The 27,241-nt window shown below is 42.6% G+C and overlaps 1 protein-coding gene across 1 annotated transcript; it reads left to right on the top strand.

The window, feature by feature from the left end:
• Positions 1-27,241, top strand: plgrkt (plasminogen receptor, C-terminal lysine transmembrane protein). Its single transcript, XM_078396875.1, has 5 exons — positions 1-171; positions 10,507-10,604; positions 24,336-24,466; positions 25,188-25,297; positions 26,948-27,241. Exons 2-5 carry the CDS (start codon positions 10,524-10,526, stop codon positions 27,067-27,069), a joined length of 444 nt encoding a protein of 147 aa, XP_078253001.1. The 5' UTR covers positions 1-171; positions 10,507-10,523; the 3' UTR covers positions 27,070-27,241.

Here is a 27,241-nt window from a genome sequence, read left to right as displayed (position 1 = left end):
TTGTCTGAGAGCAGCAGCAACTCTGGGGCGGTGTTGGTCGGCTCACTGTCTCTGGAGCAGCGGCGGTGGCCTGGTATTGTGACCACTGTTCGTGCCCAGCCTCACCCGGAGGAGCAGCCGCCGGCAACCAGGCAGCGAGACGCGGGGAAGTCGGTGATCAGCGCGGCCACGGTAAGGTTGTTGCGACGAGGCGGCAGTGCTGGAGCGGAGCCACGCTGGGTGCAGACACCCCCCCGCCCCCCGCCCACCCACCCAGGACAGTCGGCAAGGGCAGCAGATGGACCAGGCGTAATGGACCTCCTGCCAATACAGCGCCGTGTGACACTCACTGTCCACAGACAGCCCTGAGACAGGCACCTCACACCTGACAGACAAGTGCAGCACTACAGGCGTAGTCTCTTTGCACTTCAGCAAGGCCTGGCTTTGACCAGGTCCCTGTATATGATTGGTTGCTCTGGAAGTTTAGATCCCGTGGGAACCAGGGAGAACTAGCAAACTGGTTACAGAATTGGCACCATGGTGGGAAGCAGAGGGTGGTGGTGGTGGTGGTGGAGTGTTGCTTTTCACACTGGAGACCTGTGAACACAGGTTTGCGTCAAGGATTGATACAGGGCCCATTGCTGTTTGTCATCTATATCAATGACAGGGCAGCACAGTAGGGTTGCTGCCCAAGTGCCAGAGACAATAGACAATAGGTGCAGGAGGAGGCCATTTGGCCCTTCGAGCCAGCACCGCCATTCAATGTGATCCTGGCTGATCATTCTCAATCAGTACCCCGTCCCTGCCTTCTCCCCATACCCCCTGACTCCGCTATCCTTAAGAGCTCTCTCTTGAATGCATTCAGAGAATTGGCCTCCACTGCCTTCTGAGGCAGAGAATTCCACAGATTCACAACTCTCTGACTGAAAAAGCTTTTCCTCATCTCAGTTCTAAATGGCCTACCCCTTATTCTTAAACTGTGGCCCCTTGTTCTGGACTCCCCCAACATTGGGAACATGTTTCCTGCCTCTAACGTCCAACCCGGGTTCTGATTGCAGGTGCTACTGTCTTTATGGAGTTCGTACATTCTCTGTGACCCCATGGGTTTTCTCCGAGTGCTCAGGCTTCCTCCTATATCCCAAGGACTTGTAGGTTCTTAGGTTAATTGGCTTCTGTAAATTGTTTCTTGCGTGGAAGATAGAATTAATATATGGGTCATTGCCTGGTTGGCGTGGGCTCAGTGGGCTGAAGGCCGGTTTCCACACTGCATATCTAAACCAAACAAAACAAGATTTGGATGAGAATGTACAAGGCATAATTAGTAAGTTTTCAGAAGACAGTTATATAGGTGATATGGTGGACAGTGAAGAATGTTATAAATTAAAGAATGATCTTGATCAGCTGAGCAAGTGGGCTGGGGAAGGCCTGATGAAGATTAATTCAGATAAGTATGTGATGTTGGATTTTGGGAAGTCAAACCAGGGCAGGACTTTAACGCTGAACAGTAAGACCCTGGGTAGTGTAGAACAGGGATTTACAAGTACAAGTGCATAATTCCTTGAAAATGGTGTAGCAAGTAGATAAGGTCATGAAGGTTTTGGTACATTGGCCATTATCAGTCTGGGAATTGAGTACGGAAATTGGGATGTTATGATACAGTTGTACAAGATGTTGGTGAGGCTATATTTGGAGTTTGTGTTCAATTTTGGTCACCTTCCTATAGAAAAGTGACATTAAGCTGGAACAATTTCAGATAAGATTTACGATGATGCCAGGATTCAAGGGCAATGGTTGGGCTGGCAAGGACTTTATCCCTTGGTGTGGAAGAGGCAGAGGGATGGTCAGATATGAGTGCCTAGAATCATAATGAGGATAGATAGGGTGAATGCACATAGTCTTTTCTCCAGGTTCGGAGAATCAAGTATTAGAGGGCATAGATCTAAGGAGAGAGGGGCAACATTTAATGTGAACCTGAGGGGCAGCTTTATCACACAGAGGGTAGTGGGAGTATGCGACAAGCTGCTAAAGGAAGTATTGAGGCTGGTTCAAGAACAACATTTAAAAGACATGTGGACAGGTATAGATAGGGTAGACAATCAGAAACTTTTTTTTGCAGGCTGGAAATATCAAATACCAGAGGGCATAGCTTGAAGGTGAGAGGGGGAAAGTTTCAAGATGTGCAGGGCAAATATTTTTTTTTACACAGAGCGTGGTGTGTGCCTGGAAAGATTTAGAGGAATATGGGTCAAACTTGGGGAAATGGTACTAGCTTAAACGGAGCAACTTGGTAGGCATGGACGATCTGTATTTGTATGGTATGTCTCTATGAAACTGTCCACAAGTGGCTCCATGACACTGTCCTCACACCCACCCCGTATCTCCGTCCATACATCCCAGTAACGTTCCACAGGTTGACAAGGACAATGCCGAGGATGTTGTCTATTTGGACTTCAGCAAGGCCTTTGATGAGATCCGCATGATAGTCTGCTTTACTTTAGACTGTAGATTTTAGAGATACAGCGTGGAAACAGGCGCTTTGGCCCACCGACTCCGTGCCGAACAGCAATCACCCCATACACCCCTACCCTCAGCATAGTAGCACTGCAAGGCTGCGTACTCTCCCCTCTCCTTTACTCTCTCTACACCAACGACTGCACCTCCACAGACTCTTCTGTCAAGCTCCTCAAGTTTGCGGATGACACAACCCTGATTGGACTGATCCAGGATGGGGAGGAATCTGCCTACAGACGGGAAGTGACACAGCTGGCGACCTGGTGCCATCGCAACAACCTGGAGCTCAATGCTCTTAAGAAAGTGGAACTAATTATAGACTTTCGAAGAGCTCCCCCTCCCCTCTCCCCACTCACCATCAACAATGTCACAGTCACATCTGTGGAGTCATTGGAGCCAATTGTGGACAGTTTCATAGAGACATACCATACAAATACAGATAGTCCTTGGAACCATCATCTCCAGGGATCTTAAATGGGGGGCCACTGTCGACTCCACAGTCAAAAAGGCCCAACAGAGAATGTACTTCCTGTGGCAACTGAGGAAACACAATCTGCCACAGGCAATGATGGTCCAATTCTATACTGCTATCATTGAGTCCGTCCTCACCTTCTCCATCATGGTCTGGTTTGGCTCAGCCACCAAGCACGACATCCGGAGGCTGCAACGGATCGTTCAATCAGCTGAGAAGGTTGTTAGCTGCAACCTTCCCCCCCATTGACGAACTGTACACTGCAAGGGCCAGGAAGCGAGCAGGCAAGATCATCTCTGACTCCTCTCACCCTGGCCACAAAATCTTTGAAGCACTTCCCTCTGGAAGGTGACTCCAGACTGTCAAAGCAGCCACAGCCAGAGCCAGACATAAAAACTGTTTTTTTCCACGAGTAGTAGTTCTACTCAATAACCAAAGTCTAGTCTCTTTTTTGCTCTGGTTTATTTTCAGCCACATGTTTAGACCATAATGTTGTATCCTCATTGTTTTGATCCATTTATGCTTTATTCGTAATTGTTAACTGTATGTTTGTGTGGTCATTTGTGCGCGGAGCACCAAGGCACATTCCTTGTGTATGCGCATACTTGGCCAATAAAGTCATCAATTAATCAATTAATTAATTAATTCACTGGCACTATCCTACACACTTGGAACAATTTACAGAAGCCAATTAATCTACAAACCTGTATGAGTGTGGGAGGAAACCAGAGCACCCGGAGAAAACTCACACAGTCACAGGGAGAATTGACAAACTCCGTATAGACAGCACCCATAGTCAAGATCTCTGTTTATGCTGTTTATTACTGTTATGCCACTGTGCCACCCCACGTGCTCTGGAAGGTTAGATTGCATGGGATCAGGGAAAACAAACTAACTGGATAGAGAATTGTCTTCAAGGTTGCAAGAAGAAGGTGATAGTGTATTGTTTTTCAGACTGGAGGCCTGTGGCCACAGGTGTGCTGAGGTCATTGTTGTTTGTCATTTAGATTATGATGAGAATGTACAAGGCCTGAATAAAAAAGTTCACAGATGATACTAAAGTAGACAGTGAAGATGGTTATCTTGTTCAATTGGGTAAGTGGGCCGAGGAAGGACTGATAAGAGTTTAATTCACAGTTAGACAGGGAGATGAGGAATGATACACTGGCATTTACCAGTGAAGGAATTGAGTACAGAAGTTGGGTTAGTTGTACAAGATGTTGGTGAGGCTACATTTGGAGTACTATGTTTCAATAGGAAAGATGCCATTGTGCTGAAAACAGTGCAGAGGGGATTTACAAGGATATTGCCAGGACAAGGGCCTGAGCTATAGGGAGAGGTTGGGCGGGCTATGACTCTATTCTTGGAGCGCTGGAGGCTAAGGTGCGATCTTTTAGAGGTGTAGAATATCACAAGGGGAATTGATAGGGTGAATGAAGAGTCTTCTTCCCGGGATAGAGGGATCATGAACTGGAGGCCAAAGATTTAAGGTGAGAGGAGAAAGATTTAATGGGAACCTGAGAGGCAACCTTTTCACTCAGAGTGTGATGGGTATGTGGAAAGAGTTGCCATCAAAAGTAGTTGTAGCAGGTACCATACCATCATTTAAAAGACACTTGGACATGTACGTGGATAGGAGAGATTAAGAGGAATATGGGCGAAACAAGGGCAAACTTGACGAGTTTAGATGGTGCATCTTGGTTGGCATGGATGATCCGTGCCGAATTATCTGTTTCTGTCTGACTCTATGACACTGTCCAGGCGTGGGCGGCCCAGGTGCTGAATGCACCATTCTCCATAAACAACTGGTTACTCCTTTATCCAACCATCTGCCAATTGAAACACCTCTCACCTGCATTCGGTGTAAACCAGCACTTTCAGTTCCTTCCTACACATTTTTTTCTGCTCCACTGCAAAATTTCCTCAAGGTATGGGGGGTACTTTGGTACTCAAGGGTACTGAAGAAGTTCTCTTCTCTCTGACGAGAGTTCTGCAACATCCTCTCTCGCTGCTCTCCCTCCATAATTCCTCCTCATATCTTTCAGTCAGGTGTTCTACATCTCTCTACATCACCATCTGTATCTCTCGTTTCCCTTTCCCCTGCCTCTCAGTCTGAAGAAGGGTCTAGACCCCTGAAACGCCACCTATTCCTTTTCTCCAGAGATGCTACATGACCCGCTGTTACCGGGGTTTTTTTGTGTCTATCTTCACCCATCATTTGCCAATCTTTGTCGAGCCTCCCACCTCACCTGCAGCTTTCTCCCTCCCCTCCCTTTACAATCAGTGTGCCTGTGCATGTTCTCCAGAGATGCTGCCTGACCCATTGAGTTACCCCCAGTACTTCGTGGTTACTCCGTTGTGGGAAACCCGATCCCACTGCTCTCTCTCCCGGCCACACCTTGCTGAACACATTGGGGTTTGCCAAAGACTGCAGTGAGGTTTATTGCAGCATCCGACAGCGGCTCTGCCTGCAGCTTCCATGTCCCAGCGCAGAGAGCTACTGCTAACACAGGTGGCCAACTAATGCAGCTCCACCTTAGTTAGCAGCAAAAAAAAAAGTATCCAGCAAATTGCTGGAGGAACTGAGCGGGTCAGGCGACATCTGTGTAGGCAGGGAGGAGGTAGACGTTTCAGGGTGCGACCTTGTACCAGGAATGAGAGTGTGGAGGGGAGGGGAGGGGAGGAGTGAGGCAGAGGAACCAGGTGAAGAGGGGAATGATGGGCAGGAGGGTGGGAAACAGGGGCTGGTTGGTGACAGGAGACACAGTTTAGGAGAGAGAACAAAGAGCAAAGATGGGGGGAAGTGCAGGGTGGGGGCAGAGACAAGGGTTAAAAAGTGACATAGATGGAAGTGGAGACACAAGAGAGGGATTGCAGATGCTGAAATCTGATAAGTAAATGAGGAGGTACGTTGAATCAGATAGCGGAGGGGTGATGGAACCAGTTGGGAGAGGGAATAGGAGATCCAGTAAATTAATTGTGGGGGTGACAGACAAATGAAACCAGATGGAGAAGGAGAAAGAAACTAGATGATAGTGGGTGGAGGGGGAGGGGGGAGGAGGGGTTGGGGAGAGGAGATGATGGAAGGTTGGAAGTGCCTGGGTGGATCAGTAGGAAAGGGAAAGGATCGCAGGAAGTGTGGATGACCTGAAATTAGAAATTTCAATGTTCATACCAGACAGGCTGATGTCAGTGGTAGAGGAAGCTGTTGGAGAGGTTTCTTTGCGTTAAGATTTGCTCCTATTTGGAAGAGAATGAATTAATTTGGGACAGTCAGCATGGTTTTGTGCACGGCAGGCCATGTTTTACTAACTTGATTGAGTATTTTGATGAGGTGATGAAGGTGATTGATGAGGGTAGGGCAATGGATGTTGTCTACATGTATTTTAGTAAGGTGTTTGATAAAGTTCCCAATGGTAGGCTGATCCCGAGGATTAAGATGCACGAGATGAACAGTGAATTGGTTGCATAGATTCAGAACTCATTTGCTGATAGAGACCGATTGTGGTGCAAGGGCAATATTTAGGCCAGAAGTCTGTGTCCAGTGGAGTTTCACAGTGATTGGTGCAGGGGGGCCTCTGATATACATACAATATGATATATATATATATTATATATATATATATACACACACACACACACACACACACACACACACATACAAAACTTGGATGTAAACATAGATCGGTTGGTTAGTGTTTTTAGATTCTACTAAAATTGCTGGGGCTGCACACTGCAGGAAATTGGGTGGAGAAATGGAAGATGCAGTTTAACCCATGGGAGTGTGAAGTGTTTCACTTTGGGACGTCAAATCTAAGGGGAAAAATATACGATTAATGGCAAGACCCCTAACGGCATTAATGATGGAGGGATCTTGGAGTCCAAAGGAATAACTCCCTGAAGATAGCAACACAAATAGACAGAGTGGTAAAGACGGCATAAGGTATACTTGCCTTATTCACAAAATGCTGGAGTAACTCAGCAGGTCAGGCAGCATCTCGGGAGAGAAGGAATGGGTGACGTTTTGGGTCGAGACCCTTCTTCAGTACTTGCCTTCTTTGGTCGGGGCATTGAGTGTACGAGTCAGGAAGTCATGATGCAACTTTATTGGATTTTGGTTCAGCCGCATTTGCAGTATTGTACGCAGTTTTGGTTGCCACATTACAGGAAGGATGTGGAGGCTTTGGAAAAGGTGCAAAGGAGGTTTATCAGAATGATGTCTGGATAAAGGTGTATTAGTTCCAAGGATATGTTGGACCGACCTGGATTGTTTTTCCTGCAATGCCAGAGGTTGAGGGGAGACCTGATAGATGTGTATAAAATTCTGATTTTCAGGGTAATCATCTTCTGTAACTGAGCAATGTGACCACTTGGTGGCTCTGGATTATTTTTTTCCTCGCCAAATATTCTGGAGATCTCCTGAAGCATTTTCATCTTTAAAATTTACACCCTTCCTCAATAACTGAAATATCCAATGTGGTCCAGGTAAACTTACAGTTTGAAGAAACACACAATTACATGCTTACATTTAAATGTTTGATTATTAAAGATTTATTTAAACCCATTCCATAACTTCATAAATTCATAAGTGATAGGAGCAGAATTCGCCGTTTCGGCCCATCAAGTCTACTCCGCCATTCAATCATGGCTGATCTATCTTACCCTCGTAACCCCATTCTCCTGCCTTCTCCTGACATTCCTGGCAAGTAGATTATAGTTTCTTCCTGCAGGCCACCTGTAATTTGTACACATGGAACACATGCAGGGTAGTTCATATCGGACAAAGCAACAGTCAATCTTAAGCTTCATTTTTAAAGTGTTGTAAAAATTCCTTGCCTGTTTAAATTAATGTTGTGATTGTACATAAATTGTTCTCATTTTCTTAAGCTGTAGTAATGCACTATATTCTTCCTTGATCCATAATTTTCTACAATTAAGAAATAACGAGGGTGCACAAATCTTGTTAAGATCTATTGCTTTAATCAGACATTTCATTAACATAATCTTCAACAGTTCTGATCTCCCTTGGTTGTTCTCATCTTCTAACAACAATTGTGCACTTGATTTGTAAACTAAAAATTTAGATTGTGAACATCTCTGCTGTTCTCCTTGTAACATTCCAAGTTCTGCCACAAGAGGGAGTTTAGAAACAAAGGCAGACATCTCCTCAGAAAGAGAATTTTGGGCCTGGTGGTGTGTGTCAGTTATTGGCAAAATTAATTGAAGTCAAATCTGCAGTCAAAACCTCCACTGCCTTGTGGCCATATCCAATCACGGAAAAGGCTCCAGGAGTAAACCTCAAGAAAAATCTGGAGTGGGAGTCCCTAAGGCAGTTCGTCGTTGTCTACAACCTCGTTCTGGCAGTTCCTGCATCGGCGCTGGTGCCAAACTGTAACGGCTTTGCTGTTCCTTTGGATCGATCAGCGACGTGGGGAGGAGGGACGTACTGCATGGGCAACAGCCTGTCCTTCATATGACATCGCCTAGGCTTGCATCCGATCACACATCGACGCTGCTCTAGCCGAGGTTTGCGGCAAGCCAACAACCAGGATGCTTCACCCATGGTCAGCCATGACCGAGAGGGGCCTTAGACTTAGACCTGGCAGCATCTGTTGGAGTTAAGGCTTCTGATCTCAGTGAAGATTCTAACTACAGTCGTGATGCCTTATGTCAAATTTGTCAAAGACCCATGTTGCACAGAAAACACAAGAGACTGCAGCTGCTGGTATCTTGAGAACAAAAACAAACTGCCACTGGAAAGCATTTTAAGTCTGGTTTGTTAATGCCCAATATTTGAGAGAGGCTCTTGTATTTAGGTCGTTCGACCCATCAAAACTACTGCCATTCAATCATGGCTGATCTATCTCTCCCTCCTAACCTCATTCTCCTGCCTTCTCCCCATAACCTCTGACATCCGTACTAATCAAGAATCCATCTATCTCTGCCTTAAAAATATCAATTGGCGTGGGCTCCACAGCCTTCTGTGGCAATCTTGTGTCCATCTTCAAAACGCCCTCTGAAATCACCAAGGAAATCACCTGTTTATAGAAACACATCAAAGCATTCTCTTCTCTATATAGATTGCTGTGGAACTGCAGAGAGACAGTAGTGCTGGTCCTGCTGAAAACCCTATGAATGAAGATATAAGAAATGTGCTGACAATGTGGTTTTCCTTAATGGCGGTGTGGAGTGTAAGGGGCAGTTTCAATGAGTACTGTTTGTCCATTGATGGTCTAATGTAAAGACTGGGTGGATTTGGCTGGCAATTCTTGGCTGTATTTTCTGGTTGTATTTTCTAAGATAGAAAATTGACTTTTCAGGATTTAGTTATGTTCTTGCCCAGAATGGTTTTCTAGTTTAGATATACCATGAATAGTAGCAATGTTTATAGGGCATTCTAGTCAGAGTACCATTACATACCTGGGGCATACCTAAGAGTGGCATAACTGATGGAGCTGTTACGTCACAGTGCCAGAAACCCATGTTCCATTCTGACTGCTGGTGCTGTCTGTGTGGAGTTTGCACGTTCTCCATGTGACTTTGTGGGTTTCGTCCAGATGTTCCAATTTTCTCCCACAACCTAAGGACGTATGGATTTGTAGTTTAATTGGCCTCTGTAAAATAAAAGTCCCCAATATGCAAGCAGTGGATGACAAAATAGGATAACATAGAACTAGTGTGACTGGGTAATTGATGGCCAGCGTGGACTTCATGGGCCGGTTTTCATGCTGTATGTCTAAACTAAACTTACTTTGTGTTAAACCAATGATGCATTCACAATTAGGAAGAGTAGACACCATATTAACCTGCTAAAGGCAGTCGAATCACTTGTAGTCTGTGGAATATTCTTGTAAAGCTGAGAATCTTTAATGAGTTGCCACATTGTAAAATAGCAGGTTGCTGAGATCGTCTTTACAGGAACATTCATTGATGCTAAGATTACTTAAAGTATAATTTTGAAAAATGATAAGACTTTGTTTGATATAAAAATATGTTTGTTGTATTGCCTCATTATTTGTTCAATTCTATAATTTCAGATTTTACCTTAAGAAATGGGAAATCCATTTTAACACAGAGCAGCGATTTAAATTTGACTGGTTTTGGAGGAGCACTTTAAATAGGTTTAAAAAAAATATAAGCTCATTATGTGCTCATAATGTGCTCATTAAATATACTTAAATACTGGTGGGAGAGAGAGCAGCCAAAATGTGTAGGAAGGAACTGCAGATGCTGGTTTACACCGAAGATAGACACAAAATGCTGGAGTAACTCAGCGGGACAGGCGGCATCTCTGGAGAGAAGGAATGGGTGATGTTCCGGGTTGAGATCCTTCTCAAATCGAAACATCACCCATTCCTTCTATCCAGTGATTCTGTCTGTCCCGCTGAGTTACTCCAGCATTTTGTGTCTATCTTGAGAGAGAGAACATGTCGGCTTTAAACACATGGTATCAAACATTTTGAATAAGAATGACGATTGAACTCTTTAGAATGAACAAAAATGTATGCGTGTCATTTAAGTTGTAATTTTTTGTTCCTTTTCAGTTTTTTATAGGTCCAGGATGGGCTTTTTTATGTCTAAGAGTATGGACGAAAGTCTAAAGAAACAACAAGAGTTCATGGCAGCAAATAGCGCTCTCCAGGTACAACACTTGAATTATTAGCTATCTGCAGTAAATATACATTTCCTGAAATATAACTCAATGAATGCTTGGAAATGGATCACTTATAAACTTATTGGAAAGTGTTGGTGAATGCCATATAAAAATCTTGCTACTTTGACATGAATGTTTTCAACAAAATTCATGAAGCAAATTTTAATTAGTCAAGTTGGATAAAGAGTCTTTCGCCTTGTCTAAGGTCTAACATTGTACTACATTGCAACAAAACTGCATGGACCGATCACTATTAAAACCATTTGGCCTGCTGTACTATTCTGTTTTGGAATCTAAATGCATTGTAACTTGGAAAATCCTAACCTTGCTCTGCCAGAATCCTTTACTGATATAACATGGAAATCAATAAACTAAAATAAATTTGCTCATCTCCCTGAACTGCAATGGTAATTACCCAAGCAAATAAAAACCTACCAATGCCAGAACAGTCCATTTTTACCAAGAGGGTCCTGACCCAAAACATCTTGCATCAATGTCCTCCAAAGATGCTGCCTGACTTGCTGCTCCAGCATTTTGTTTCTTATTTTTATAAATCTGCATCTGCACTTCCTTGTTTCTACATTTTTACATGTTTACGATGTTGGTTTTTCAACAAAAAAAATTGGGGGAACAGACAGTTATTATCATCAGTCAGTATATGTGTTAACTCACAAATGACCACATCTGAATGCACAATTAATCTAACACCATGGTCAGATTTATCCTCGGTTGATAAGTTTGATGGTGCCTGACCTCAAAGACAGGGGATGTGTTCTTGTTTACGTATGTATTTGGGGACACGGGTCAATGTTTAGGAGTCAGAATGAGCAATATTAGTCTCAGATCTTTGTAAAATCTCTCAGTTTCAGCTCTTGACGGAGTGTAAATAATATCCATCACCTAACATCACCAAGGATCTGTGTTGGGTCCACTGTTGTTTGTCATTTACATTAATGATCTGGATGATGGTGTGGCAAATTGGATTAGTAAATATGCAGATGATACTAAGATAGGTGGAGTAGTTGATAGTGAGGTAGATTTTCAAAGTCTACAGAGAGACTTGGGCCTTTTGGAAGGGTGGGCTGAAAGATGGCAGATGGAGTTTAATGCTGATAAGTGTGAGGTGCTGCATTTTGGTAGGACAAATCAAAATAGGACGTACAGGGTAAATGGTAGGGAATTGAGGAATGCAGTGGAACAGAGGGATCTGGGAATAACTGTGCATTGTTCCCTGAAGGTGGAATCTCATGTGGATAGGGTGGTGAAGAAGGCGTTTGGTATGCTTGCCTTTATAAATCAGAGCATCGAGTATAGAAGTTGGGATGTAATGTTGAAATTGTACAGGGCTTTGGTGAGGCCGAATCTGGAGTATGGTGTGCAGTTCTGGTCGCCAAATTATAGGAAGGATGTCGACAAAATGGAGAGGGTACAGAGGAGATTTACTAGAATGTTGCCTGGGTTTCAGCACTTAGGCTACAGAGAGAGGTTGAACAGGTTGGGTCTTTATTCTTTGGAGCGTAGAAGGTTGAGGGGGGACTTGATAGAGGTTTTTAAAATTTTGAGAGGGACGGACAGAGTTGACGTGGGTAGGCTTTTCCCTTTGAGAGTGGGGAAGATTCCAACAAGGGGACATAGCTTCAGAATTGAGGGACAAAGGTTTAGGGGTAACATGAGGGGGAACTTCTTTACTCAGAGGGTTGTGGCTGTATGGAATGGGCTTCCGGTGGAAGTGGTGGAGGCTGGCTAGATTTTATTATTTAAGAGTAAATTGGATAGGTATATGGATAGGAGGGGATTGGAGGGTTATGGTCTGAGTGCAGGTAGATGAGACTAGGTCAGGGAGAATGGTCGGCGTGGACTGGTAGGGCCGGACAGGCCTGTTGGATCAAGGACTTCCTGACCAACCGCCCCCAGACCGTCAAAATAGGCCCTCACCTCTCCTCCACCATTACACTGAGCACCGGCTCACCACAGGGCTGTGTGTTGAGCCCCATCCTTTACTCCCTCTACACTCACGACTGCGCCCCCACCCATCCCACCAACACCATCATCAAGTTCGCGGATGACACGACTGTGGTTGGACTCATCTCAGAAGGAGATGAGACAGCCTATAGGGATGAAATCCAAAGGCTGGCAGCATGGTGTTCAGTGAACAATCTGGTCCTGAACTCCTCCAAAACAAAGGAACTTATAATTGACTTTAGAAAAACCAGTGGAGATTACGACCCACTCTACATCAATGGGGTCTGTGTGGAAAGGGTACCAGCTTTCAGGTTCCTGGGTACGCACATCGCAGAGGATCTTACCTGGTCTACCAACACCATCACCACAGTAAAGAAGGCACAGCAGAGACTCCACTTCCTGAGGATCCTCAGGAAAACCAACCTGCAGGAGAAGCTCATGTTGTCCTTCTATCGCTGCTCCATCGAGAGTGTGCTGGCATACTGTATAACCACATGGTATGCCAGCTGCTCAGAAAAGGACAGGAAGGCCCTTCAGAGGGTCATCACGACGGCCCAGAAGATCATCGGCTGCTCACTGCCCTCCCTGGAGCACCTGTTCAGACTACGCTGCCTCAGTAGAGCAGGCAAAATAATAAAAGATCCATCCCACCCCGGCCACCGTCTGTTTGTTCATCTGCCCTCTGGTCGACGTTTCAGGTCGATCAAATCCCGAACAAACAGACTTAAGAACAGTTTTTACCCCAGGGCCATACGAGAACTGAACACTACCTTTGCACTAGGCAACACCGTTAAAAAATCTTGTACTTAATATAATTGTATTTAATTGTATTTATGTATTTATTTGTTTTTGCATTTATTGCATATATGTTTGTACGCACCGTCAGGATTGGCTATTTTTTAATTTCGTTGTACTCGTTGCAATGACAATAAATGAATATTATTATTATTATTATTATTATTATTATTATTATTATTATTATATCCCAGAATATGCCATTCTTGAGGGTACTGCAATAGTAGGACCCAATCAATCCTGATTATTCTGACTTATGTCATTGAGTACAGTTTGATAGCATCAACAACCTGTATGGAGAAACCACTGCACCACTTGAATATCTGTGCTATAAACATGTGGACGCTGGAAATACTTAGTCGATCAGGCAGCATCAGTGTGGAGAGAGACAAAGTAAATGTTTAATGTTAATGCACTATCCCCAGTTTATATACATTATTAGACAATTCCTTGGGATCGAGGAATGACTCAATTTATATAGCACCTTTAACACCAGAAAACATTTTAGATTTGGCTTGGAGGGAACTGACAGATATTATGCTCAAAATACATAAGGAGAAGATAGGGCAGGTGGGATTTAAAGTTTTTCTGATCAAAGGCCTGTGACCAGTGGAGTGTCGCTGTTGTCAGTGCTGTGTCCACTGTTGTCAGTGCTGTGTCCACTGTTGTCAGTGCTGTGTCCACTGTTGTCAGTGCTGTGTCCACTGTTGTCAGTGCTGTGTCCACTGTTGTCAGTGCTGTGTCCACTGTTGTCAGTGCTGTGTCCACTGTTGTCAGTGTTGTGTCCACTGTTGTCTGTTATCTATATTAAAGGTTTGCAGATGATGGTGGTATAGCTTACCATATATTTACCAAAATATATACCAAAATTGGTGGTATAGTTGACAAAGAGAAAAGATATCAAAGTTTACAATAGGATCCAGAACATTTGGGAAGATGGGCCAAGGAATGGCAAATGGATGTTAACTTTCACAAGTATTGCACTTTGGAATGTCAAACCAAGGCAGAACTTGCACAGTAAATGGGAGAGCCCTGGAAAGTATTGCAGAACAGAGAGATCTCAGGGGACTGAGACATAGTTCCATGAAAGTGGTGCAACAGATGGATAATGTGGTGAGAAGCATTTGGTATGCTTGCCTTCATTGGGAAAGACTATTGAGTACAGAAATTGATACATCAAGTTGCAGCTGTATGTTATTGGTGAGCCCATGCTTGGAATACTGCATGCAGTCCTGGGGAGAATGTAAATCCAAGTCTCTGCAAGGAGCCCAAGGGCGTTTGCTCCCTGAAAGTACCTCTTGTCTGCAACCACAACATGAAATTTCTTATAGTCTCTGCCATTCTTCTGTGGGCAGATTTCAGCATCTGCTATATTAAAACAGTGGGCTGACAGCAGTTAAGCAGGATAAGGAACTCTTTTCTAGGCTTTCCTAAATCTTGCTGATAAAACTGAACATCAATTTCACCAGAGCCATGGTGACACCAAACAGCCTCTTAACCGCACTATTAGGGTCCTCGTCATACGATGTTATGGATCTAGTAATTAGCAGAGAGTTGGATGTTTTCGGTAGTCATTGGGACATTATGTGGGTTCAGACTTCTCCCCCTCTCCCCAGATGGAAGTAGTTCAAACAGACAGTGGCATGGGTGTGTGGAGTCCTTATAAAGATAGATCTTCAGCTGAATAGGATGCAGAAAAAAATTGCCAGGATGTTACCTAGACTTGTGAGCTTGAGTTATAGGGAGAGGTTGGATAGACTCGGACCTTTTTGCTTCTGAGCATAGAAGGTTGTGGAGTGACAAGATCACGAGGGGCATGAAGATTGTGAGCATTCACAATCTTTTTCCCAGGGTAGAGGATTCTAAAACTAGTGGGCATAGGCAATTGGTGAGAGGTGAGAGATTTTAAAGGGTTTGAATATATAATCTGTATAAATTCCAGTGAGTACTGGCCCAGTGCCATCAAACACACATCACACGTTAACCACCTCATCCCTGGGATCATTCATGTAAACCTCCTCTGGACCTCCAAAGCCAGCACATCCCTCTTCAGATATGGGGCCCAAAACAGCACACAATGCTCAAAATGTGGCCTGACCAGTGCCTTATAAAGCCTCAGCATTACATCCCAGATTTTATATTCTCGTCCTCTTGAAATAAATGCTAACATTGCATTTGCCTTCCTTATTACTGATTCACCTTGCAAATTAGCCTTTTGGGAATCCTGCACCAGCGCTCCCAAGTCCCTTTGCACCTCCAATTTCTGAATCCTCACCCATTTAGAAAGTAGTCTAAGCCTTTATTCCTAGTAGCAAAGTTCATGACTACACACTTTGCTACGCTGTATTCCATCAGCAGTTCAAAAACCGCTAGGTTTAAAAATAAACTCTTAGAACAATCCAGCAAGTCAAACAGCATCTGTGGAGGCAAATGGATGGGCAACATTTCGGGTTGAGACATTGCATCAGTCCTGACACAGACCCTCAGAGCTGGACACTTGGTACCAGAGCCATGAGCACACAGGTAACCTATTAAATGAATGTCCAGTAGAACACAATACAATACAATACAATATCTTTGTTGTCATTGTACAAGTACAACAAGATTAAGAATGCCAGTTCCCTATCAATGCTATAAAATATATAAGTAAATCACGAAAATAACAAAGGGGGGGGGGGGGGGGGAGGGAACAAGGTAAAGTACAAAAAAGGTTCATGCAGGGGTTAGTCGTGCCAGCTGACCCTGGGGGCAGAAACAGATCATGGCGGGCTCTCAGCAGGTCCGATTCAGCAGCTATAGCTCTAGGAATAAAGCTGTTTCTTAGTTTGGAGGTGCGGGCATAGAAGGCCAAGTAACTGCCAGATGGAAGTAGTTCAAACAGACAGTGGCATGGGTGTGTGGAGTTCCTTGTAGATGCTGGTGGCTTTCCTGAAGCAGAAGGAATCAGAACTTACTCAGAGAAAATAAAGATTGACAGGGAGTGTATTGTTGAATAGCACTGCTTGTCAATCCAAGAAGATAACTGTAGTCTTCAGGGTTAATGAAGGACTGCAAAGACCTGTCAGTGAGCTGTGGATGTTGACTTTGTCATCATTGATCGGAAAAAGATGATTCGTGCTGTGAACTGTAGTGAAAAGGCCCGTTGTTTAGATGGTAGTTCTCTTAATGTATGCAGAAATCTTAATGAGCCTGGGTATCACACTTGCTGAATCGTTTTGGTATTGAGAGGAGTCTTCAAGGCCTCTGAACAACCCTAAGTTACCATGTGGCTGTTTCTCAGAGGGACTCATCAAGGCAGCAGGAAGGTGCTAAAATTGGTCATGTTCTGGAAGAGTAAGTGCATGCAGTATCCACCGATTTTCAAGTAGTTGCTTCCAGTGAGATGATACGTAGCTAGACCAATCCCAGAACCACATGGAGTCACCTTGGGGGGTTCGTTTGTTACCTCTTTGCCTGGGTACTGGAATCTTCAGGAGAAGCTCCATCTACGCAGCATCTGGAGGGAGTCCTCCCATTGTTGCTACCTACGAACATGCTGCTTCTCCGCCTGCTCCTCCTCTTCCTCCTGCTGGAAGGCTCCAAGTGAAGTCTGAGCCCACATAATGTCCCGATGACCACCGAAAACATCCAACTCTCTGCTAATTACTAGATCCACAACATCTTATGACGAGGACCCTAATAGTGCGGTTAAGAGGCTGTTTGGTGTCACCATGGCTCTGGTGATATTGATCAGTTTTATGAGCAAGATTTAGGAAAGCCTAGAAAAGAGGTGATGTTCCTTATCCTGCTTAACTGCTGTCAGCCCACTGTTTTAATATAGCAGATGCTGAAATCTTCCCGCAGAAGAATGGCAGTGACTATAAGAGATTTCATGTTGTGGTTGCAGACAAGAGGTAGCTTCAGGGAGCAAACACCCTTGGGCTCCTTGCAGAGACTTGGATTTACAGAGGAACCCAAAGAGCTTACCCCTGAATATAGAATAGACAATAGGTGCAGGAGGAGGCCATTTGGCCCTTCGAGCCAGCACCGCCATTCAATGTGATCATGGCTGATCATTCTCAATCAGTACCCCGTTCCTGCCTTCTCCCCATACCCCTTGACTCCGCTATCCTTAAGAGCTCTATCTAGCTCTCTCTTGAATGCATTCAGAGAATTGGCCTCCACTGCCTTCTGAGGCAGAGAATTCCACAGATTCACAACTCTCTGAATGAAAACGTTTTTCCTCATCTCAGTTCTAAATGGCCTACCCCTTATTCTTAAACTGTGGCCCCTTGTTCTGGTCTCTGCTCCATGGAAGGGCAATTCCCCTTGGATGGGCTGGAGAGAATCAGTGATCATGTGAAGTTTCTTTAGAACATTTTCGGAATAGTCATTCTTGCCAGAAACAGAAATGTGTGCTGTATTGACAATTTTGCCTGTTTATCTCTGTTGTAAACAAATAAAGAAAATTCCAAGCAGACTAAACTATCATCAGGATCCAGAGCAAAAATATGCAGACTTCAGATATCAGTGTCGCCACCTCACAAAAGATATCAAGAATCTTTTAAGATTTTTTAAATGTGCAAAACACTGCAAGGTCAGAATCCTTGTGCCATTACTTTACACAATATCGCACCTTTACCCCAAATCACTTACATTTTTGCTTAGGACACTGTGCTGTTTAACAGAAGATAAGAAGAATAGTGATAAAGTAATGCGGGACTAAGAAACAAATCATCCAATATTTTCATACACGAACATTCAGCATATTTGTGCCATGTTTGTTTTACTTAAGTTAGCAGCAGCGCCAAAACATTGCATTAAAGAATTTGTCAAGAATCGGTTTAGCAGTCGCCTAATAATGCAGATCAATGAAATGTCCAGGAATCTCTTTCATCAGAATAGGTTTGTATCAAACATGGTAAAACATTTTTTTAAAGTATTTCTCTTCAACCAGCCACCACAGGGACGCATTAAGTGAAGAACAGTAAAACATGGCTCAAAATCGAGGGAAAATTCTCGGGTAAAATATAGGTGGAATAAATTGCAGCTGAGTGCTTGCAGCAGAGTGTTAGTATAAAGTAAATATACAAAATCGGCAAAAACATTACAAATAAATTATACATAAATTATATATACATTTTACGACACAGTGAAATGAAAACGATTGTGCAAAAAAAAGGCATTAGTGCAAAATACATATTTAAAAAACAAGTCCATGAGGTGCAAGAGTTGGTCTGTACTGTTCCATTTGCAAAATTGGATTTATAGTTGTGCAGGTTAGTTGAAGAATCTTACAGTTGTAGGAATTTAGCAGTTCCTGAACCTACTAGTATGAATATTGAGGTGTCTGTACATCCTGCATGATGGTAGCTATGAGAAAAGGACATGACACATACGGTGGGGATTTTTGATGATAGATACTGGTTTCTTGAGGCAGCACATGTCGATGCTTTTGATGGTGGGGAGTGGTGTGCCCGTGATGCCCGGGCTGAATCCAGCCTCTTGTGTTCCTGTGCATTGAAATTTCCATACCAGGCCATGATGCAACCAGTCAGCTTGATTGCCTTTGGCTGGGTTGTGGAAGAAAGAGTTTCCGCACTATGCCTCCTGGCAATAACATACCCACTTTAATGAGGAGCCCTTGTGGAAGTGAAATGGATTTTAAACTCTTGAATTCCTAGCATTCTTTATACTTTTCTTTTCCATCATGTATATGGAAACATACTTTGTAAGTTTGATGTATATACTAACCTCACAACACTGATGCGAATGCAATACAATTGTTAATAGAAAGGAGTTAAGGGCCTGTCCCACTTAGCCGATTTTAAGGCGACTGCCGGTGACTAGGCTGTCGCCAACAGTTCGTCTGGGTGTCGTGGGCATGATCGTGAGGAGTCTTCAAAGAATCGTAGTGGATCTCGACGCGTCGTTGAGAAATCAACCGGTATGAAATTTCTCGGCGACAGCTGGCTTGTTGCCAGGTATCGTTGCTTATTGCAGAAGCTGTCGCATGCTGTCCCCAGGTTTGCTAGGTTCTCTTAGATGCATTTAGAAGCACGTAATATTAAATTAACCAAAGTCATTTGAAGATACCATAAAATACTTGTGTTTAACCAATTTATTTACCGTCAGGACATTTGACAGGTAGATTGGAGGCGACAGATTAACGGTCAGGTAAGCGTGGGAATTTTCGCGATGTTTATGGCCATCAGCGATTACATTTAATGTAGGCTCCCAACCCAGATTTGCAACCCAGAAACCAGATATGCATCTCCCGTACATTTTCAAAGAATGCCCACACTCCGCACAAAAATCCAATTAACCACTTTTAAAATTAAATTTCTTAATACTGGAAGTCAATCCAGTTTATGCCTTGTTACCTTGAAGCTTGGTTTTCAAGTAACCCGGACAAGATGTTATATTTCAAAACTCTCACGCAATTACCGACTTGTCAGTGATTTCAGCGAAAATTAGGACGCTGGAGAAGCATTGATAAGCGTGGGAATTTCGTGATGTTTCCGAAGACGGTGTAATCTCGACCTGACTTGGCATTGTTGTGGTCATTGTCGTATGGTAAAGAAAATTTTGGCGATCTGCTACGACTTTGACAGTCGCCGGCAGTCGCCTAGAACATCGCTTAAGTGGGACAGGCCCTTTAGTTATCGAGGGCTCTCACTAGAAACAGCAGCCAGTTGAGTATTGTAGTACAAGTATTGTATTGTAAATAAAACCTTTATCTTCTGCAGTTATCAGCTAAATTTGTCACCTACTACTGACTACTAGTATTTTTAAGCACCATGGTCTTGTAGCTCTTCAAAGGAGTCTTCTTTAAAAAAATGGGCATGGACAAAATGAGGAAATGCAGGAATAGGCCATCAGAAAATTATCAACAAATAATCTTGCATAACGGACATATAACTGGTGGTTTAGTTGAGTTGGAAATTTGTGCAGGCTGAGATGTATTCGCTTGCAGGCATAAACATGAAATCTCTTTGGAAAGTTGCTCAATACAGATATGTTGGTGAGAATGCAAACGACACGTATTGGGGCTCTGCAATTAATTCTAAATATGTTGTTGATCAAAGAACATGAGCCAAAGTGCCATACAGTAGAAACCAACTGAAGTGTAAAATCGAACACTGCAACTACTAAACAGGCAATACTATGAAATATGTATTTTGGGCTTCTTTTCCAAAATTCGGCTGCACTGCATCCAGTGGAACTGAATTTCTGAAGTGCAGCACAGCATTATTAATTAGTTGCAAACAACAAGGGGCTCACTTCTACTGTCCTCATCTGTGCTACCATAGCTCTGCACAGATTAGTTGGGGTGAATTGCCCAATGTTGCAAGGCAATGTGATATTATGATGAATATAATTTTCATGCATGTAAATGGGAATTTAAAATAAGTGAGATCCCAACATTTAAGAAGCAGTTAGATAGGTACATGGCTAAGACAGGTTTGGAAGGATATGGACTAAATGCTGGCAGGTGCGATTAGTGCAGCTGGGGCACTAATGCAGTGTGGGCAAATTGGGCCAAAGGGCCTGTTTCCACACTGTATCACTATGACTCAATGACCAGCGTCCAACGTCCAATTCAAAAACTGAATTAAGAATGTGTTGTTGTGTTAATTGGAATTACATCTGATTGCCTGGGAAATTTGCCAGTCTGGTACTGAGAATTGTAATGTACCAGATTTGTGGAGTGTTAATGTATTTATATTTCAGCAGCCTTTCACATGCGCAAAAATGCAGAACTACATCTAATAAGTATAAAAATCAAGAGAATCGAGATTAAGGTACACTGCTCACCTCAGCTGATTCTCTAAGGTATCCCACTCTTTACACTCAAAGCTTTAACCTTGTTTCCCGCAATGAAGCTTACTTGGTCACTGCTATTGTTTAAATTACAGGTTATTTTTCCATTTATATTTCAAATTTGCTGCCATCGTAATGGAATTCTTTGACTGAGCAAATGAGTGAAGAAATTGTAGGGTGTTAGGTTATTACTAAAAGTGGTAATTGGGAAATAATGAAAGGAAAATCTACTCGTACCTCCTGAAATACAATATACAATATGCAGGTGTGTAAACTGGTGAGAATATCCTTTGTTAAGAGAGGCTTTGTGGCCTCACTAATGCAAATTCCCAACTCCTGTAATCAATGCCTTGACAAAGGAAGGCAAACAACTTCTTTACCATCCTATCTACCTGTGTCACCACTTTCAAGGAACTATGCACCTCCACCCCTGGATCTCTCTGCTCTGGATCGCTCTCTCCAGGGCCCTGCCATTTACAGGGTTAGTCCTACCCTGGTATAACTTCCCAAATTGCAAATCCTTTCAATTATGCAAGTTAAATTCTATCTGCCATTACTTGGTCCACTTCCCCAATTAATTTAGGTCCTGGTGTAATCTATGAGAAAATTCTTCACCGTTGGTATCGTGGACATTTGAAGCAACATCTCTCTATTATCTGGTAACCCCATGCAGACTCAGTGTTTGCTGCTCATCACTGATTGACAAGCAGTTTTGGCAGGATCACTCTTCAATGCATTCGCTGATTCGTGGTGCACAGTGAGATGTCACGTAACCAGTCCTTGCACATACTAATTATACCTGTACCATAGCAGCAACAACCCTAAAAGCCTATATTTTTTCAACTTCACAGGCTTGGCACATGAATTCCCTTTTAAAGGGGTGAATAAAAATTAGCAGGGTTAATCCAGACAAGAGTTTATTTTAATTGATTGAGATCTTCAAAACGAAAGACAAAATGAAATAAGACAAATTAAAACATGTCCCCTTACATCAAAGGTCATGTTTGAAGTTCACAATGAAAATTAAATCTATGATATTTGTGATTTCAAACCGGACAAGCCTTCAATTCCTTATCTGTCTGCAATTTTTGTTTCTGTTTTTATGATTAATTTAATAATTGTGTCATATTCTAACACACTCTTGCAGATTTTGGCACACTGTCAATGCATTTTCACTCAGTCCATGGCTCCTGCAGTATTGTGATCTCCTGGCTTAAGAACTTCAAAGTCATACAGTGTAATCATAAGATCATAATTGATAGGAGTAGAATTAGGCCATTCGGCCCATCAAGTCTACTCCGCCATTCAATCATGGCTCTCCCTCCTAACTCCATTCTCCTGCAATCCCCCCATAACCTCTGACACCTGTACTAATCAAGAATCTATCTGTCTCTGCCTTAAATATATCCACTGACTTGGCCTCCACAGCCCTCTGTGGCAAAGAATTCCACAGACTCACAACCCTCTGACTAAAGAAATTCTTCCTCAACTTCTTCCTAAAAGGATGTCCTTTAATTCTGAGGATATGACCTCTAGTCGTAGACTCTCCCACTTGTGGAAACATCCTCTCCACATCCACTCTATCCAAGCCTTTCATTATTCTGTACGTTTCAATGAGGCCCCCCCCCCCCCCCATTCTTCTAACCTCCAGCAAGTACAGGCCCTGTGCAAACGTAATTTAAATTCCTGCTTGTGTCAAACTCGTATTTATATTTTTGCATCCCATGAGGTAAACGATTAATATTAGATTAACTACTTTGGTGCTTTTCAGTTTGATAGCGCGGCATTTTGCTCAGGTTTATACCTGGCATTCGTAGTTGCCAATCCATGAGAAATGGTAGGAATAAAGAAGAAATGGTGAGTTATGGTGCAACGTGGTGGAAAAAAGGAGCACATCCTTTTGAGAGACGTAACAAATTAAACTAAACAATTATTTTGGGCCGTTCTTCACTCTGACCCTAATCAGAGTATCACAACATCAAGAGTGAGGCAACTGCCTATTAGGATTAGGGTCAGGACATGCCTTGAGCACTTCCCATTACTTACTTCCTCACGTTCACCACTTCATCCTATCCGGCCAAACCACGTGCAGTTTTCTTCCTCAATATCATTACAGCCTTCAGAGCATTTAACTCCCCCACAGAAAACGAAAACACTAAATGCTGGAATAACTCAGCAGGTCAGACAGGATTTCTGGAGGACCTTTGCCCACCCATCTGCCAATCAAACACCCCCTCCCCCCCCCCCCCCCCCCGGTTTCCACCTATCACTTGTCAGGTCTTGTCCCACCCCCACCTCTTTTTCCAGCTTTCTCCCCATACTACATTCAATATGAAGATTGACCTATCAATGTCCTCTAGAGATGCTACCACATCTGATTAATGTTTAAGTTATACAGTAAGTTAAACATAGAAAACACTATTTTCACCAGCCTTAGTTGCAAACAGGAAAAGCAGTGAATCATTTGCATTTCTTGCAATCTTGTTGAGTGTTCACAATCTGGCCCTCTCTACGCTGGAGAAACTAATGCAGACTGAGTGCTTACACTCAGTCCACAGAAGTGGCCCTGAGCATCTGGTTGTCTCCCATTTTAATTCCCCATCCCTCTCGATTCTACCGCTGTCTCTGTCCTCCTGCTCTTTTACAACAAAGCCCAACAAAAGCTCAAGGAACAATATGTAATCTTTAATTGCAGGGCCTAATGTTCAGTTTTTAAAGCAGTTTCTGTTTTTATTTTAGATTTCCAGCATCTGCAGATTTTTTATTTTCATTTTTTGAAATTTTGCTTTCATATACTATGGATTCCAATTGGAGATGATTGGGGAGGAGGGGAAAGGAACAGGGTTACTAGGATGGTGGGTGAAATCTGTGCACACAGGGGTGGGTGGGGGGGGGGTGTTGTTTACACATTTCTCCCACCATCTCCACCACTCCAGTTAACCTGCTGCTTTTCCTTTGCTCTTCCCCTTTCCCTTTTCCTATGCTCATCTCCCATTCCCAAGTCCCTTATCCCTTTTGCATCCCCCCCTCTTTCCCTTCCCCCCCTTTCCTGGACAGGTTAACTTTCTTGGGTTAAAGTTGATTTGTTAAATGATTTGCTTACAATGATTTTGCTTACAATGGTTTCAGATAAATAAATCTATTAAATTGCTTTCTCAGCTGGAGAGGCAGATGCTGATGCAGAATGAGATGAGACAGCGACAAGTAGCAATGCAGATTGCATGGTCCCGTGAAGCAATAAAGTACTTTGGAACTTTCTTTGGACTTACAACTGTTGGTTTAACAATAGGGTGAGTACTTTTGATTATTTCAAAATCACTAACTAGATTGTTGCTTTAAAAAAAATCAAAATCTGAAGCTCCAAATGTAGGCTGTGCAGACATGAATAACTTATTGCTTGCCATCACTGTTTGTATCACAGTCTTCTTCCGATCAGCAGATTTCCAGATCTACAGTGACCTAAAATACATGCACCTCTGTTTACCAATTGAGAAAATACAGTAGCTGGGCATCCAACCAAAGTTAAGAGGGCATGTAATTATATTACTGGGTGGGTAATTAAATGGCCTGGTTATAAATGCATGCCATGAAATTTGATTTTTCCTGCTTTGACACCAAACCACAGGTCTCTTAAAATAATTGCAAATTCGGATCCTTCTTGCTTTAACAGATAATTATTTTGTCTTTAGTCCCTTTTATTTACGTTGGGATTCTGCTGATTTCACAACCAGCAGGTTAGTGTAAAGAGGTACAACAGGTGGCATGGATGTGGTTAGCCAAAGAGCCTATTTCTGCTTTACAATTCCGAGTATATGACTTTGAGTCTAGGAAATTGGAAGTCTGAGCCCAGAGTGCCTGGAGGGTGTATTTTGCACCTCCTCCCCACCCACTCCAGCATCATCCATGAAGAGCATGCAGATGTGGATTTTGGAAGGAAGATTTACAGAAACTAATTTTTACTACTTAGGATATCTGTCATTCATATCTGATCTGGGTTGTCTTCTTTGTCAGAGCCATGAAGAAGAAAGCGCCAAGGTACTTGGCACCTCTTGTTCCCCTGAGCTTCATTTTCGCTTATCAATACGATCTGGCATATGGAACCCTAATGATAAGAATGAAAGGTAAGATGAATCAATGATGTAACTACAACTTTATTAACACAATTGAGGATTGATGTTATTTCTATTGATGTTCAGAATGAGGTAATACGCTTTCTAGGTTTTATAATTTTGCTCAAGATGGTAAATTTGATTAATGAACAAAATTCTATGCAATTGATAATGAATTGAGTATTTATAGATCATGAAGATTAAATTGGTGTGCATCAGTCCAAACTAAAAAAATTAAGAAAACAAGAGTCTCCATTGCACCTTCATGCCAAAAACAACAGGAAAAAAATTACATTTTCTGAATGGTGTTCAAAGTAAACTAATGTTAAACTTACCTAAATTCTAATTGACCTTCAGTCTACAGTCAATAATAGTCTCACATCGACCTGCAGTGAAGCAACTTGAGTTTCATAGTAATCTGATGTAATTCTTCTCAAAACAATACCTAAATATATTAAAAGGTAAATTTCAGTTGCTGAAGTGCTTTCAATTCTTAACTTTATTGTCAAGGACTTCCACCATTGTAAACTGGACAGCTCAAATTATCATCTAACACATCAGATTAGATCAGATCAGATTAGTAAATTGTCATATACACAAGGTTGCAATGCAAGTAAACTGTATACGTACAGTAATAAATACAACAATAAATCTCAGTAGAAACCTGCAATCTGAAGTTGTGCAAAAATTATTAGAGTAAAATGATGAATAGCCAAATGAGGTAGAGTTAAGAGAGAGAATACATTGCTGCCCTTTCAGAAAGTGGGTGTAAAAGAGGTGATTGTTTCAGTAGTCTGATAGCAGAGGGGAAGAAGCTGTTCTTAAGAATGGACATCCAGTTTTGCAAGTTCCTGTACCTTCTCCCAGAAAATAGAAGAAAGAAAAGATAATGATTGTGGAGGAGGGAAGGCTGCTTCTCTGGTGAACATGGGCAAGTGAAGAAAGGTCCCGACCCAATCTCCAGAGAAGCTGCCTGAGCCGCTGAGTGTCTTCAGTACTTTGTGTCTTGGATTTTTGAGTAATGGTTTATCAAATTACTATTTTACATTCAGCACTGATTTTGAGATGCTTTACCGATCCCATCTTATTGAGTCAAGCATGTTGCTTTTTGATGCACTGCGAAAAGTTTAACTTTCGATAACTATTCCTGTCAATTCATCTTCTACAGTCAGTATCAACTCCAGACGGTGTTCACGTCATGTGTAGGCGTAAATTTGTTTTTAGTTTTCTGCCAGTTGCATTAAGAAATGTGTCGCCAAAGTTGTAATAATGAATGGACACAAAATGCTGGAGTTACTCAGCGAGACAGGCAACATCTCTGGTGAGAAGGAATGGGTGATGTTTCAGATCAAGACCATTCATCCTGCACACTTGTAATAATGAATCCTTGACTGCTTCATGCCTCATAATATAACAGAATAGTTGTACTGTTTCTGAAGTTGCATAAATTGCGTTGATGCTGTAGCTAACGTTTGCAGATTATAATCACCAAAATAACTATTCAAAACTTAATCAAGAAAGGCATTTGGTGTAGCCTTGCTGAATATGAAAGTAACCTCAGCTTCTATGCATCTATCTTCTGTATTAAAAGCAAGAGTGTTTTCTGAGTGTTGAACATCCAGCAATAATATGGATGCTCGTTGTCACAATTTTATCTTCCAGATGAGGCAGAGAACATAATAGATTCAGAACCAACACTACTTGCGATGCCAAAGGGATTGCCAACGTTTGAAACCATTGAAAAAGCCAGGAGGGCGAGGAGTAATTTTTTCATTCAAAAGTAGGCTATTAGATCAGAAGATGACCCCAGATTGAAAAAGTGGATCAAAGAAGAATATCTGAATGTTGTGCACTTGTTACTGTATGGACCTGTTGAATCAACTTGCAGCTATTGTCTTTAATAATACGTCCATTCTTTAATAAAGCTCCAAATATTCTGGGAGATTTTTTTTAGAT

Source organism: Rhinoraja longicauda, chromosome 3, assembly GCF_053455715.1.
Source record: "Rhinoraja longicauda isolate Sanriku21f chromosome 3, sRhiLon1.1, whole genome shotgun sequence".
Classification (NCBI taxonomy): Eukaryota; Metazoa; Chordata; class Chondrichthyes; order Rajiformes; family Arhynchobatidae; genus Rhinoraja; species Rhinoraja longicauda.
The sequence above is the reverse complement of the archived record's forward strand: the minus strand, read 5'-3'. Positions and strand labels throughout refer to the sequence as shown.